Here is a 14,912-nt window from a genome sequence, read left to right on the forward strand (position 1 = left end):
TTGAATTGTTTTGTTTATGTGGAGCCGATAACCCGCACGGCAGGTCATTGAAACTGATAAGTAAGATGCTGCGTCGAGAAAATGGGACACTAGAGGAAACTGCTAATCCGTTTTTATAATAATTTACATGTTCATTTCTTCTTTTTCTTTTCTTCTATCCAGTAAAGCTCTTTTTTGACAATGAAATGAAACTTCCTGAAAACACTTGATACAGATCCAAATTAGCGAAATTCGCACGATAAAAACAAATATGTAATCGAGTTAGAACTTTTTCAGAAGCTTAAAATAAAGATAAATAAAAATAAAATGACCTCAAGCTGAAACACGCGTAGCCTTCCCTTTTCAGGGTTTGTTTGTCTGGCCGAATTTAACTGGCCAATCCTGGATTTGGCTTTCTGCGGCTTAATTACATTATTCCTTAAGTCTATTTATATCACATGTAATATTGACCGAAGTAGACTTTTCATTTTATGGCTTTTCGTAGCCGTATAGGTAGGTAAGGACCTATTAATTATCAGGATTTTTTATCTCAAAGTAAACCGAGTCCAATGCCTAGTTACCTAAGTTACCTTTGGGCTATACATATATACGTAGATAACATCCGGATGCCACCTGAGGTCTTACTTAATGGCTTTTATCGGCAACTTCGTTGCAAGTTAGGTCTACAAAACACGACAAAATAAATCAGCAAGATGTACTATTTATGAGCTTCTGTTAACTTTAATTATTTGACCTAACTATCAGCTGTATGTTATAATAGTCATATTTAGCCGTTTTTAAAACTGAGGCATTTCCCACACTCGCTACAGCACAAGACGCCATAAAATCTGAACACCTATCGCGATCGGCTCACGTGCCTATCATGCTCTTTACGTAAGGCTGCTCCCGGAAGTTCCACACGCCAATATCGAAAAAATTATTAAGTATATTTATTTTGTCAGATTATCTTCAAGTATCAATATTGTATGAATATTATGCACCAAGAGGATAGAATAGTGTTCTACGTTACGGCTAGCATTCCTACTATACATACTAATACCTATCAGTAGGTACTCTATGAAAAAAAAACTATCAGTAAATCTTCTGCAGCTGAAAAGAAGAAAACGCAGAAGCAATTTTCTTTCTCTCTGATTTTATGCCAAAGGAGATAAAGCACTCTAATTTTCAACGCGAATGATGGAAACTGGAAATTAAAAAAAAAATGGAACTACAATAAGATAAAATATGAGGTAAAAGCTTTAAAAGTGATCCAACAACTTGTTATGAACTTTCTTTCAATACTTTTGAGTATAAAATCTGCCCACTGGTCTTTCACCAGTCTAACTAAAGGTATCGTCTTGGAAACCGGTAGCCTTTTGAAAGTTCAAATAAAGTAGGGTAATTAATTAACGTTACAGGAACGTAAACTTTGGCGATTACTTACTTAGTTAAAATTAATCGGGAAACTTTGTAGCATTATTAATTAGGTAATCGTACCCGTTTTAAAAGTTGAAGAATATTTTATATTAGCTTGTGCCCGCGGCTTCGCCCACCTAATAGGTAGTTTCTGTTACAGAAAACTATACCGCGCGCGCCTAAGTTCCAAATACCGAGATAAAAAAATATCCTATGTCCTTTCCCGGGAGTCCGGGACCTAAACCATCTTTAAATACCGTTTTTAATGGTCAGTGGTGTAGAGTAGACGCATTAGTTTGTAACATTATAGTACATTAGAGACTGTAGGGAAAATGTAAATAGACATGCGTATGTAATATGTATGTTGTGGTAATGTAATTTATTCTAATTTGTTGGTATTACCTACCCTAATGTGTGTGTCGGCAGGATTATGTTTAACAGTGATATTGTAACATGTTTTTATCATGATGTTCAGCTATAAAAATAGATAACAGGATAAATAATAAAAAAAGATTGTTTTAATAAATTATTTAATTTTAAATACATTGCTTGAATTGTCATTAAGTCCTACATTATTTTGCTCAAACATCTTTCCGAATAGAGAACTATACAGCTCATTGGTGCTCTCATCCGTCCATGTGGTACATTTTTCTGGGGCCATATAATTGACAAGCTGGTTATGTACCACATACTTGATTTTTCTACCTTTAGTAGCTTTTGTGTCTACTTTCCTTTTCATCTTACTCCTCATTTGCTGCAATGCTATCCACTGCCGACTCAACTGCACCGGGTCAGAAATATCAGCTGACTTGCATTCAATTAACTCTCTTAGCAACTGATGATAAAAGTCACTGTCATCAAATATTTCTGGGATATATTCATCATTGTCTTTCCTATCCCTCATTCCAGTATTTACATCTGTGCCATTTTTCTCCCCATTCTCTTCTATTGAAGGTTTTTCATAACCCACAATATCATATTCAGATCTTTTCAACTGTGTTCTTTTGATCAACTTGTCTCTATCAGACAAAATATAAGATATCTGCTGCAAGACTGTGTTTGTAGGAGTATTTTTAACATTAGAAGCTGTAGCCAGCCTAGTTTTGTCATTCCATTTTTGTATTGTAGAGTCTCTGAAGGATTTGAATGCTTTATGAGAAGTAGCAATTTCTTTTTCATAATCTTCCAATTTCCGTTTCTTGGCTGCTGCTTGGTTGAGTTGCTTATTGTTCTTTTTAGGTGATTTCTCTTCTTGCTCCCCATTATCTTCAGGTTCAGTATTTGAAGGTATCTCCTCATTGTCAGTGTCACTTGGTATTTCTTCATCACTTTCTTCTTTAGACTGTTCCTTGACCTCAGTTGATTTTTGTTTAGATGATAAATTCTTTGTTTCAGGAAAATTCTTGAACAATAAATTTTGCAGTGTTAGAAATCTGAAAAAAGAAGTTTAAATATTACTCTATTATGATAAAAAGTATAAAGCATGTGATAAATTAGCTTGTAAACATAAAAAAATAACTTACTTGTCCAAAACACTTGTAATGTTCGACTTTGTAGCATTACATTCTTCAATAAATTCATTATTTCCTTTAAGACTATCATATGTATCAGGCATTGGCATTTGGTTGGCGGTGGTCATGCACCTTTGGAGGTGTATTCTCATCTCCAGAAGGCCTTCCCAGACGAGCAACTGGTTCCTAACGCAGGCACCTTTTTTGGCCTCTTCAGATACATTTTGCTTTTTTACATGCTCAAATTCCTCTTTGGGAGGCTCATCCATTTGGCTTATGTCGTAACCTTCCTCATTATCATCATCCTCATCGCCGTCATCATCATCATCTTCACTTTGCTCATCTGAATCATCATTTTCTAATTGCTTCTTGAATTGAGTTATACCATAGTCATCACTCTCCTCATCACTTTCAGAGTTATCGCCTGAGTCTGAATCAAGTTCTTGCTTACTTGTGGTCTTTTTACTTTTCTTCTGTGTGGTACTTTTAGTGTGCTTCTCATCCGAATCATCACTGTCATCTGCTTTGGTCAGTTGAATGAATTTCTTGATTAGATTTGAGTCTTTTGTGTCTTCTAACTCGCTCTCTTCTTCACTTTCATCTGAATTATCGTGAAAATTGTTGTTTTGTTTACCTGCGGATTCGCTATCATCAGAACTTTCATCCGAGTTCTTGTCCAGTTCTTTACGGGAAATTACTTGGCCCTCGTACTTTTTACTTATATCACTGAGTAAATTAACGTTTCTCTTACGAAAATCACTGATAGCTGTTTCATCCTCGCTGTCTGAAGAACTAAAATCAGCACGTGAAACTGTGTGAGGTTTAGTACCGAATACTTGGTCATCTTCTATATCTGCACGAGGTTTTAACGTTAAAGCATTGGCTATTTTCTCCGACAAAGTCGTTTTTGATGTTTTCTTTTGCTTAAACTTCATGATAAAAGATAATTTAGTAAATTCTAACCACAAAATTCGTACTCTGCTGAATTTCCAAAACGTGTGTTTGACATTGACGTTTGTTTTGACAGTTGTACTTTTTTTTTTCATCATCATTTTATAGCTTCGAGTCGAGTATTTCAGCCAAATATTAAGAAAAGTTTTCTCAGGGCTGAAGTTGTTTGAAGTGTATGTTTTTTTTTGATTGTGTAGGGCAAAACACGCGCTGAAGACCCGACTTATTATGATAGCTGTCTAGCCCAAAGAATAAGTGATTGTTTTGTGTAAATCGAACTGAAGTATTTGAACATTCAATTGTAAAAATAACAATATCACCGGTTATTACATCCCTAGTAACAGAAACAAAACATTTGGCGCGAATTATGACAGTTCCAAAAACGTAAACAGCTGCAACAGTTGGGAAATAACCTCCAAAATAATAATAAAATTATAAATCAATTAAATAACTCCATACAATAACACAAAATGCCTAGAAAACCTTCTGTGAAAGTGAAACCTGTAATATGGCTTAGTGACGAAATAGTTGACAAACAAGCAGTATCAAATTCTTTTCAGTATTATGAGTAAGTTAAAAGTTTACTTATTACGTTTCGAATTCCAACTTCTGTTGCATGATATCTTAGTTATTGTAGTTGTTTTTATTTACATTTTAAACATTTATTACAGGAAATTCCAATTTAAAAACATAATCGCAGAAATCAATGACTTTGTTCTGGTTTCGAATGCTGATGCTGCAGAACCAGATACCGAAGAAGGATGTGATGCAGCTCGCATACTCTCTCTATACGAAGACTCTTCAAACAAACATGATCCCTTCCGGGCTAAAGTACAGTGGTATTCCAAGCCAGCAGACTTGCCTAACTCATGCTTAAATAAGATGGACCCTATTAGTTTTTTGGAAAAAGAAGTAAGATAATTTCAAACTTTTTGGTACGTATATGTATTTTCATTTTAAAATATAACCGAGTTAATTTATCAAATTATTACAGGTAATTGAAGATCACCGCCCTTTCGATACTCATGTATCAATTGAAACATTCTTCAAAAAATGTGCAATCACACTAACATTTACAAAAGATACAGATATTAATGTCACTAAAAATCCATATCACTACATATGCCGATATAGGTTAATGGCTATGGGTAAACGGAAAGTTTACATCGAACCAGTGATGGAAGAAGAACGAAAGGCTATTGAACTCCTTTGTACTCCAATGAAAGCGGTTTCCACGCCTAACAGAACACCCAAAACACCCAATAGCTTGGTAAAACGAATGAGCAGAGTTTCTATACAAGAGCAAAAAAACTGGAGTGTATCAAAAAATGATGGAACTAAACTGCTGCTTAAAAGGGCAATTTTAGCTGATAAAACAGAAAAGGACTCCCCTAAGAAGACTCCAAAACCTACTCCTGTTCACACTCCTACAGATACACCACGAAGTTCCAAAAAATTAACCAATTATAACATTGAAGAAGCATTGTCCATGGAATTGAGAGAAAATTCTGATGATGAATTACCAACGTTAATCATAAGACAACATGTACCAGCAACACCAAAACGCAAGCCATCCATTTCGAGAAATACTGATGAAACTCCAAAAAAAGTCTTAGTCTTTGAGGAAGATGAAAAAGAAAAATACTCGACTCGTTCTGGCCGTGTTATAAAAAATCCAATTAGTTACATTGAAGAGGAATTATCGCCAGTGAAGAGAACACCAAGAGCTAAAAGTGCTATTAATCATATGGAAGAAGACACTACTCCTGTTAAAAGGACACCAAGAGCTGCCTCTGCTAGAGCTAAGAGCCAAATTCATTACATGGAAGAGGACTCTTCTCCAGTGAAACAAACTCCAAGGAAGTCTGTACGTAAAATGGTAGATCAAGATGATGATGATGATTTCAAACCTATTCCTAAAACGCCTAGGACACCAAGAACTCCTAGGGCTTCTAAAGCCACACCTGCTAAGACGCCCAAAAGAAGTGTTACCAGAAGGATCATGACTAGTGAACTAACACCCTCTTTGCATCCTCGAGCACACTCAATTGAAACTCTTGATGGTGAGAAAATTAAACTAAGTTCAGTTGGCACTGTAGTCTGGTATACATATAAATATCAAAGCAAGCAGCAATCAGAAAGAGAAGATAGTGAAGATTTATTAAATTGGTCCAATATTTAACTAATGTTATATTTTATTTTAATGTTTACAGATTACATGAAAGATAACAAATCATTGCCCGGGCGAGAAAACCAATTGGATGAAATATTGTCCTTTGTGAGGAACAAATTGCTTGATGGCACTAGTGGGTAAGTTATGCTTAAAATATAACATAAAAATAGTAGGTTTCTTCAAGTCAGTGCAGGAAATAATTATTTTAAACAATTTCTAGATGTATGTACATATCAGGAGTCCCTGGTACAGGAAAAACAGCCACAGTATGTTCAGCACTAAAGATCCTGAAGGATGAAGATGATCTGCCAGATTTCCAACTTGTTGAAGTGAATGGAATGAGAATAGCTGAACCGAGACAGGCTTATGTGCAGATTTATAAGCAACTAACTGGTAAATAATATAACTGATATAATAATTTTAGTTTGAGACTTTTTGGGAATAAATCTAGCTAGGATTCTGAACAAATGTTGTTTTATCACATTTCAGGAAAAACAGTGGTATGGGAGCAAGCATGTTCACTGCTAGAAAAACGCTTCACAAATCCTGGCCCTAGGAGAACACCCACAGTTTTGCTGGTTGATGAGGTAACCTTAGTTCATATAGACATTTTACAGAACAGTTACATTTTATAGAAATAACTATTAAGTTCAGTTAACACTGTACTTTTTATAGCAATCACAGTGTGACACAGTCAAATTGCTTTGAGTCAAATGGAATTGTAAAGCACATTGAAAACTTGCAGAGCTAGATTGAAGATATTTTTTAAAGAACTTACGAATTATTGATTAAATATTGTCAACTATAATTCAACAGCTGGATGCGCTCTGCACACGGCGCCAAGACGTTCTGTACAGCATAATGGAGTGGGCGGCGCACTCATCAGCACTTCTTACTGTGTTAGCCGTCGCCAATACTATGGATCTACCTGAGCGGGCGCTAGCGGCCCGCGTGGCTTCGAGACTGGGTCTGACAAGACTCAGTTTCGCTCCATACACTCACGCGCAGCTACAGGCTATTGTAGCTTCAAGATTGAGCGGCGCTAATGTTACAGCGGACGCTGTGCAGCTTATTGCCAGGTATGGACTTTACGGAGTTCTAATAAGAGCGATTTCGTGCTAGCCGTCGCTAACACCATAGATCTACCGGAGCGGGCGCTAGCGGCCCGAGTGGCTTCGAGACTGGGGCTCACAAGACTCAGTTTCGCTCCATACACTCATGCGCAGCTACAGGCTATTGTGGCTTCGAGATTGAGCGGCGCTAATGTTACGGCGGACGCTGTGCAGCTTATTGCCAGGTATGGACTTTATGGAGTTCTAATAAGAGCGATTTCGTGCTAGCCGTCGCCTACACCATGGATCTACCGGAGCGGGCGCTAGCGGCCCGAGTGGCTTCGAGACTGGGGCTCACAAGACTCAGTTTCGCTCCATACACTCACGCGCAGCTACAGGCTATTGTAGCTTCAAGATTGAGCGGCGCTAATGTTACAGCGGACGCTGTGCAGCTTATTGCCAGGTATGGACTTTATGGAGTTCTAATAAGAGCGATTTCGTGCTAGCCGTCGCCAACACCATGGAAATGCCGGAATGGACGCTAGCAGATCGCGTGACTTCGAGACTTAATTAGACTGACGAGATTTATGCTCGTTTTCACCATCAATCCCTAATTTTCAGGTGATCCCTATAAAACTTATCAGGAATTTTGTTTTCTTAAAAACTTAAAAATTACGGATTGCTGGTGAAAACGGGCATTAGTTTCACGCTGTAATTATACTCATCCGGAGCAGGCCATCGTGGCTTCAAGATTGAAGTTACTGCGGATGCTGTGCAGCTTATTGTCAGGTGCGGAGGACACATCAAGCTAAATTAGTATAATAATCTCATATTATTTATTCCTTGTATGACACATTGCCTGCAATGCAAAGAGGCTGTCGCTGAAATGTTTTGCATAAAATTAATTGAGGCTGCGATCCATGTCCCTAGCTAACATTATACACCTATTTAACATTTTTGATTTCAGAAAAGTAGCAGCAGTATCAGGCGACGCGCGCCGAGCGTTGGCCCTATGCGGGCGCGCACTAGAGCTGGCCGGGTCCGGCACCGCAGGCCTAGTTCAAGTACAGCGGGCTTTAGAGGAGGCCGCGTCGGGCGCCGCCGTTCGCGCCGTCCGCAACTGCTGTCCCGCCGAGCGGCTTATGCTGCGAGCTGTCGCCGCAGAGGTGAGTTTGGAAGTCGTTTTGTTTCTTTATGGTTCTGCTTGCCACGATGCGGTGTCATTTGCAAAACTGCAATCGGTGTTTGGTAACTCTAGTAAATGAGGGTTTTCGCGATTGAAAAATCCGCCAGATGGCAATACGTAGACGGGAGGTCCAAATGCTGCATGATTGGTGGATTTTGACATATCTGTCAATGTCATGTCAAAAATAACCAATCATGCAGCATTTGGACCTCGCGTCTACGTATTGCCATCTGGCGGATTTTTCAATCGCGAAAACCCTCATTGCAGGGCCGTCTCGTCTTTAACCTACTAGGGGCCCTGGGCACATAAGGATCAAGGGAGGGCCTTCTCATCTGGAGAAAGATCTTTTATGAGAACAGACGGGGTCCTCCTCGATCGCGGGGCCCTGGGGCCCTGGGCACGTGCCCAGTGGGAAAGAGGGGCCTGGTAAATTGACATATTTTTATAGGAATTTTTTTTTAAGTTTACCTATGTCATCACCATTTTGTAAATTCAAGTTCGCGAACTAGTGACGCCATAACCTAACACTCTGCCATACAATATCTATGGGATATACGTTTTGACCACGATCATGTTTCAAAATTGGCAATATTTTACGTTTTATTTATTTATTTAATTTATTTCACAGGTGGAGCGCACAGGCACAGACGAGACGACGCTCTCCCGCGCGCTCAGCACAGCTGCCGCCATCGTAGCGCTCGACGGCCGCCCCTACCGCTCCGCCAAAGCCATTCGAGCGCCTACGCCGGCCCAAGCGCACGCTATATGCGCGCGGCTCGCTGCTGCCAAGTTACTGTTATTGGAACCTAAGCCATCAGAACCGAGGCTACTGTTGAACGTCAGCCCAGATGATGTGCATTACGCTACCAGACAAATCACTGTATAGTTTAACACTGCAGTACACGCGCCCCTTTTTTTACACGAATACACGCGCGGCCTACTCTGGTAAGCCAATTTAAAATCACTGTAAATCAGTTTGTAAGCAATTTATGAATAGAATTATTATGTAAATGATAAAAGTGTTTATTATAGTTATTTTATATTTAAAGTTTCTTTAATAACTATTTAGGATTAAACATTATAAACAGATTTAAAAGTTGTAAATTTTTTGGACCAAAATTGCACTCTGAGACCAATGTTAACAAAAAAAATTGACTGAAAAAATATGATAATTTTTTTATCTGTCATAGTATTCATGACTTTCTACTGCCTGGTACACGGTGTAAATCCATTTGTTGCAAGTCTTTCATAATTTTTTTGTCGAGTGATTTCGGGCTTTTGAGTAAACTGGCAGTTTTGACGGTCAATTTTAGAAAAGTGCGCAGACTCTATCGACCCAAGCTTTACTGACTTACTGACAAATTTAGTAAACGAGGCTTTCCTGGAATGCCAGCTCTCTGGCGCAAGTTTTCAAAAAGTTATAGCGTAAAATGTTACCCTGGTCTACTATAGTAGTCCGCGCGTGTACTCTAGTGTTAATTAATTATGCGAAAATCCGTTCCCTTACAATACAAATCAGCATACAACAAGGCCACATATTTTTTTGAAGAAATCAATAACTAAAAAGCATAAGAATTGAAATAAAAACGTGTATGTCGTCAATCTATTTATTCAATATGAACTTATACAGTGATGTTGATCTCAAATAAATAAACTAGCGGATTTTTGTGAATGATATTACTGTTGACTGAATTTTTTTAGGTCTAAGTACAATACACTTTATTTTTTTTAAGTTAGCATGAATTAATGATAAATATTTTTATGGAATAAAACAGGTTTTTGTTACATAAATAACCGCAATATTTTATTAATAACACACACATCTTTACCCATTTACAGTTGACCCTAATTTATGAGTCGCCAACTTGAAGAATTTTAATTAGCGCTTCCACATTGTCTTCTCTAACTGCCTTTCTGCTTGCAGCTACTACTGCTTTGCTGTATTTTCCAACTAAAACCAATATAAAGCTTGTTAAGAACAGTTACACAGAAGAACCCCAAACCCTAATAATACGTATTTTAGATGAAATGAAATACCCACCACGTAATCTTGAGGCTTGCTGCAAGATTGTATGCAAGTTTTTGAGAGAAGTAACTGCCTGATCTTGAGTCGATCGTCGTACATGACACCCAGAAAGTAGCTCTTCATTCAGCATTATTACTTCTTTATATCGATTCAGCATTTCTTTCCTGAAATAAAATTATAATAGGTATCTGTTTCAATTAAAAAGCTACATACAACATAAAAATATTCTCGACTCTGGCATCTTTCTACCATGGAATAAATTCGCCTGTTTTCTTGAGAAGAGTCATCTGTTAAATTCTCTTACAAGTCAAAAGCAGCAGCATCCTGAGCAGCAGGAAGTAATGCCGTTATTAGCTGCGCCCGTTCTGCTGTTTCAGCTGCTAAGCGAGATCGCATTTCACCAACTTGAGCAGCTATCTCCATCTCCTGACGCAGTTTCTTTTCGGCTTCAGGAAATTGTGCTGTAGACTGTATAAAAAAATACTTTGTATAAAAATAAAGCTTCGAAAGTAAAGTTTTAAAATAATTTTGAAATTGGTTTGGCGGCAGAATTAAAAAGAAAAATATCGATAATAGAACAAGTCATAAAACCGGTAACTAATATTAACTGCACTGCCCTAGTAGGCAGGGCCTGGCCTGGGTGAATATAATCTGTGTCTTGTGGCGCGTCAAAAAAAAATCTACATTCTCTATGGTTTGCCGGCCGGGCTGCGTGTGTTCATCGAACGTCAAACTGCATTTCTAATTTATTTTTCCGTGAAAATGGTTGAAAATAACGAAGTTGAACTCTCCGAAGCAGAGGCAGAACAGTACGATCGTCAAATTCGACTATGGGGCCTAGAATCCCAGAAAAGGCTACGTGCCTCTAAAGTGTTGATCATCGGTTTGTCGGGTCTTGGTGCTGAAATAGCAAAAAACATTATTCTGTCTGGCGTGAAGAGCGTTTGTTTACTGGACAATGAAAAGCTGAAAGAAATAGATTTGTATTCTCAGTTTTTGGCACCTCCGGATAAGGTGGGTGACAACAAGGCAGAAGCTTCGTTACAACGAGCACGGGCATTGAACCCCATGGTAGATGTCACCTCCGAAACTAAAGCCGTTGATGATTTGCCTGATGAATATTTCACCACATTTGATATAGTTTGTGCTACTGGATTGAAGCAGGAGCAGTTGGAACGTATAAACAACGCTTGTCGAGACAGCAATAAGAAGTTTCTCTGCGGTGATGTTTGGGGTATGTACGGTTACATGTTCGCCGATCTGGTTGATCACGAGTATTCTGAAGAAATAGTACAACATAAAGCTGTTAAACGTGGACCCGACGACAGTGAAAAAAGTGCGCGTGAGACCGTCAGTATTACAGTCAAACGTCGAGCGATTTATGTACCCCTGCAAAACGCGCTTTCAGCAGACTGGTCAAAGCCAGAATTGCGCACGCGGCTACGTCGCGGAGATCCCTCATACTTTGTCCTCAAGATCCTTCTACGCTTCCGGGATGAATACAACCGTAACCCTGATCCAGCTAAGAGAAAAGCAGATACCGAGATTCTTTTGAAAATGAGGAATGAATTGGTGAAGGAGTTAAATCTCCCTGTTGGGTTTGTAAGTGATGCTCTCCTGGCTGATGTGTTTGGTATTGTGGCCGGAGCAGCTGCCGTTGTAGGGGGTGTGATAGGCCAGGAGGTCGTGAAAGCTGTGAGCCAACGAGAGCCCCCTCATAACAACATGTTCTTTTTTAACCCAGTCAAATGTGTTGGCTTTGTAGAACTTTATGGTCAGTGAGACTTGATCTGTCTAGTGTGTAAGCTGAAGCAAGATTATAATTACCTAAGTACACAAACCTACTTTTATTTCTACACCTCATTGAGTACCTGCAAATCCGATAGATTCAAGTAGACAGCCAGGCTTTGTATCAGGTCTCCAGCTAGTCTTATATCTGGTGTGCTGATCTTCACTTGTCCATCAGCAGCAAAGTCCATATCCAGTTGTGACTGACTTCTCAAGCAGAAAAGGTTTAGATGAAGCTCTTTAGTATCTTCAGATTCTAAAGTTACATCTTGTTCTAATAAGAAATTTTGGTTGATCCAAATGCAGATTCTTTGTACTCTCTCAGTAATTCGAAAAGTGACATAGCTGTCTTTACAAGCAGTTGTACCAGGTACTGCTACAGTGTACATAGAGAACCTAGGGAGTTGCTTGGTCAACTCAAAAATATGAAATTGCTCACTATCTGGATAGCCAACTAGAGCCTGGAATAAGAGAAAAGAATTGAAACATACATATAGACCAACACTAGTCATGCAATGTCAAAAAAATTTAAGCAATTTTACCATAACTTAAAACGAACCAAAAAACTGGTGATATTTGACTACCTTTATGTGTACATCGACGGGTACATCTCTAGGCGGTTTCAGCGGCATCTGCAGCATCGAGCGCAACTGTGAGGCCGGTGGGTGCCGCGCCAAGGTCTCGCCTGTCTCGAATATACCCTCAGCGAGAACCAAGGCCGCCCGCACTATGGTCTCATTGTTGGTCGATATTACGAGGTCTAAACAGCGCTGTAGATGAAAATAAGTTTTAGGCGCTAAGTTCCTACTTTATTAACAACGACAACAAACAAAAAAACGCGATTCATGCGCGTTCTGTGTGATAAACTTGCCTCCTCCGGCGAAGCAGAAACCGCAACTTGTAAACGAGTGTTCGTGGGCATTGCAGTCGATCCTCGCTCAGGAGTTTCTAGGCTCATTGAGCCTGTCGCTGCGTTTGCTTCGTAGTGCTGAAGCTCCACCAATAGAGCTTGTTTTTTATTGAATAACTCGGTTATAGCTAACCGGTCCTCTTCGGATGGCAGCTTCTTTGAAGTCGCGTTGAAGCCCGTGTTTTCTTGGTATGGTGGGTAACCCATAACTACGAGTAAGAATATAAGTAGGTAATGTGTGTAATTATTTATTACTAAACAATGTTGCTGATTTTATATGTTACTATTGGTCCTTCGAGCCGGACCGAATAATAATCCTACAATTCAAATGATAAAGTTACCTTCGCCCCTATCAGAAACGCATACCAAATCTGGAGCACCAACTGATCTGTAATCAGCTAAGAGCATAGCCGCGGCGCCTGCGCGCATCTGCACTCTTCTGAGGACGCGGCCCGTGGTGCCCTCGCGCCAGTCAACGCGGCCGTTGCTCCAGCAGCATGCCAGGGTGTCTCCTGACCATTGCAGGGCGACGGTGTTTTGTTTCGACTAGACAATCATGGCACAGTTAGGGTGGGTGTACCAGTAACAAACCGAATAAACGACATTTTAAAAGTATTATTATTAATATTTATTTATGAAAACAAAGAAGATGCAATTTTTGTAAATCAACTGTTATGTTACCTTTACTCTCCAGAGTCTAATGCCTTCTTCGTATATCCCGATGGTACCATTAGCCAAACCGTACGCGAATCTAATTTCAGTGACTGGTGTCAAACAAAGGACTGGTCCCGTTTCAGCTATTTCTATGATAAATTGGTTATTCTTCAGCACTCTGATGTAAGAATCTTCACAACCTATGAGCAGCTATAAAAGAAAAATTAATGTTGGCACATGGTTGACTGCACCGCGTGCACATTTGGTTTAAAAGTATTCGTAACTTCGTAGTTCGTACTCACCTCATTTTCGCCATCTTTATCAAAATCGAAAGTGATCATAGCGCACACCTTTCCACTGACAACATTCCAAAACAGCTCAGTGCCTTGCCAGTTGAGCCCCTGCACAGAACTATTGCCCCCGACGATTGCTAACGGTTCGGTATACTTCCCAAAACTACCCACAATAATCACATTAACGCCATCTGGAGAGTCTCTGAAGAAAAGGTCTGTGTTGTCATGGACATCGTATGCTGTAATTTAAATAGAATCTTAAGAATTTCTCACAATAAAAAGAAAATGCAATCCTATCTCTTGTTGCAGGAGTCTGGTGATTTAAGTAATGAATGGAAAAGTTCTTGCCTAGAATCTGTGAAGGTGAGCCTATCAGCAACATGTCTCTCCCAGTGTCAGGACGCAGAGGCCCTGCAGCCAGTGCAATCACAGCCTGACTGAGGTTCAACTCTGAGACCTCACCGTGCGCCTGCGACCTCTGAGCGCGCCCGCTCACCACACCTCCGTGAGGGTGGTGGATTATAATCTGGTAATAAAAAGGTTTATTAGTTACAAGCTTTAAACCCAGTCAGATATAAGGCCTGCTCGTCTGGGTGTCGTCCATGATTCATTCTAATGCAATTGACCATCCCCCTTCCTTATAGTATTAAGTAGGTATTTCAGAGGAGACGTTGGGCATTCTATTCTGATCTATTCTGCTGCATTAAAAAATGTGATTCCTGGATATTATTAACTTGTTAAAATAGTTACTTTATCATATCCGGCGGATGCAGTCAAGCACGGATGAGTACCGTCAAACTTTGCTATAATAACAATACCAGGCGTTACTTTGTGATTTAATTCCAATTTAAAAACAGGCTGGACTGTTGATAACTGCATCTTGATAAGTTAAGTTGCTTTTAATTCAAATGTTTTTATTTATTAAAGTTATGTTAGGAATTTATCTCCATGGATACAAAGTCATGACCAAAAA

The 14,912-nt window shown here is 39.3% G+C and overlaps 4 protein-coding genes across 4 annotated transcripts; 2 read left to right on the forward strand and 2 right to left on the reverse strand.

The window, feature by feature from the left end:
* Positions 1-1,908: 1,908 nt before the first annotated feature.
* Aatf (Apoptosis antagonizing transcription factor) lies at positions 1,909-3,938 on the reverse strand. The gene is made up of 2 exons (XM_028312074.1): positions 2,919-3,938; positions 1,909-2,828 (listed from the first exon to the last, which is right to left on the reverse strand). The coding sequence occupies exons 1-2, from the start codon at positions 3,839-3,841 to the stop codon at positions 1,922-1,924; spliced, it is 1,830 nt and encodes a 609-aa protein (XP_028167875.1). The 5' UTR covers positions 3,842-3,938; the 3' UTR covers positions 1,909-1,921.
* Positions 3,939-4,132: 194 nt separating this feature from the next.
* Orc1 (origin recognition complex subunit 1) lies at positions 4,133-9,969 on the forward strand. Its single transcript, XM_028312072.1, has 10 exons — positions 4,133-4,425; positions 4,529-4,769; positions 4,852-5,920; positions 6,071-6,167; positions 6,251-6,423; positions 6,520-6,617; positions 6,847-7,109; positions 8,050-8,248; positions 8,897-9,155; positions 9,744-9,969. Exons 1-9 carry the CDS (start codon positions 4,328-4,330, stop codon positions 9,152-9,154), a joined length of 2,496 nt encoding a protein of 831 aa, XP_028167873.1. The 5' UTR covers positions 4,133-4,327; the 3' UTR covers position 9,155; positions 9,744-9,969.
* On the reverse strand, positions 9,862-14,882 carry LOC114358179 (Bardet-Biedl syndrome 2 protein). The gene is made up of 11 exons (XM_028312073.1): positions 14,690-14,882; positions 14,288-14,465; positions 13,949-14,178; positions 13,674-13,856; positions 13,334-13,538; positions 12,954-13,201; positions 12,667-12,852; positions 12,166-12,543; positions 10,599-10,762; positions 10,310-10,458; positions 9,862-10,219 (listed from the first exon to the last, which is right to left on the reverse strand). Exons 1-11 carry the CDS (start codon positions 14,816-14,818, stop codon positions 10,119-10,121), a joined length of 2,151 nt encoding a protein of 716 aa, XP_028167874.1. The 5' UTR covers positions 14,819-14,882; the 3' UTR covers positions 9,862-10,118.
* On the forward strand, positions 10,973-12,134 carry Aos1 (SUMO1 activating enzyme subunit 1). Its single transcript, XM_028312075.1, has one exon. It carries the CDS (start codon positions 11,057-11,059, stop codon positions 12,074-12,076), a length of 1,020 nt encoding a protein of 339 aa, XP_028167876.1. The 5' UTR covers positions 10,973-11,056; the 3' UTR covers positions 12,077-12,134.
* Positions 14,883-14,912: the final 30 nt, after the last annotated feature.

This window comes from Ostrinia furnacalis, unplaced genomic scaffold, assembly GCF_004193835.3.
Source record: "Ostrinia furnacalis isolate ACB-3 unplaced genomic scaffold, ASM419383v2 OfSCF3746, whole genome shotgun sequence".
Lineage (NCBI taxonomy): Eukaryota > Metazoa > Arthropoda > Insecta > Lepidoptera > Crambidae > Ostrinia > Ostrinia furnacalis.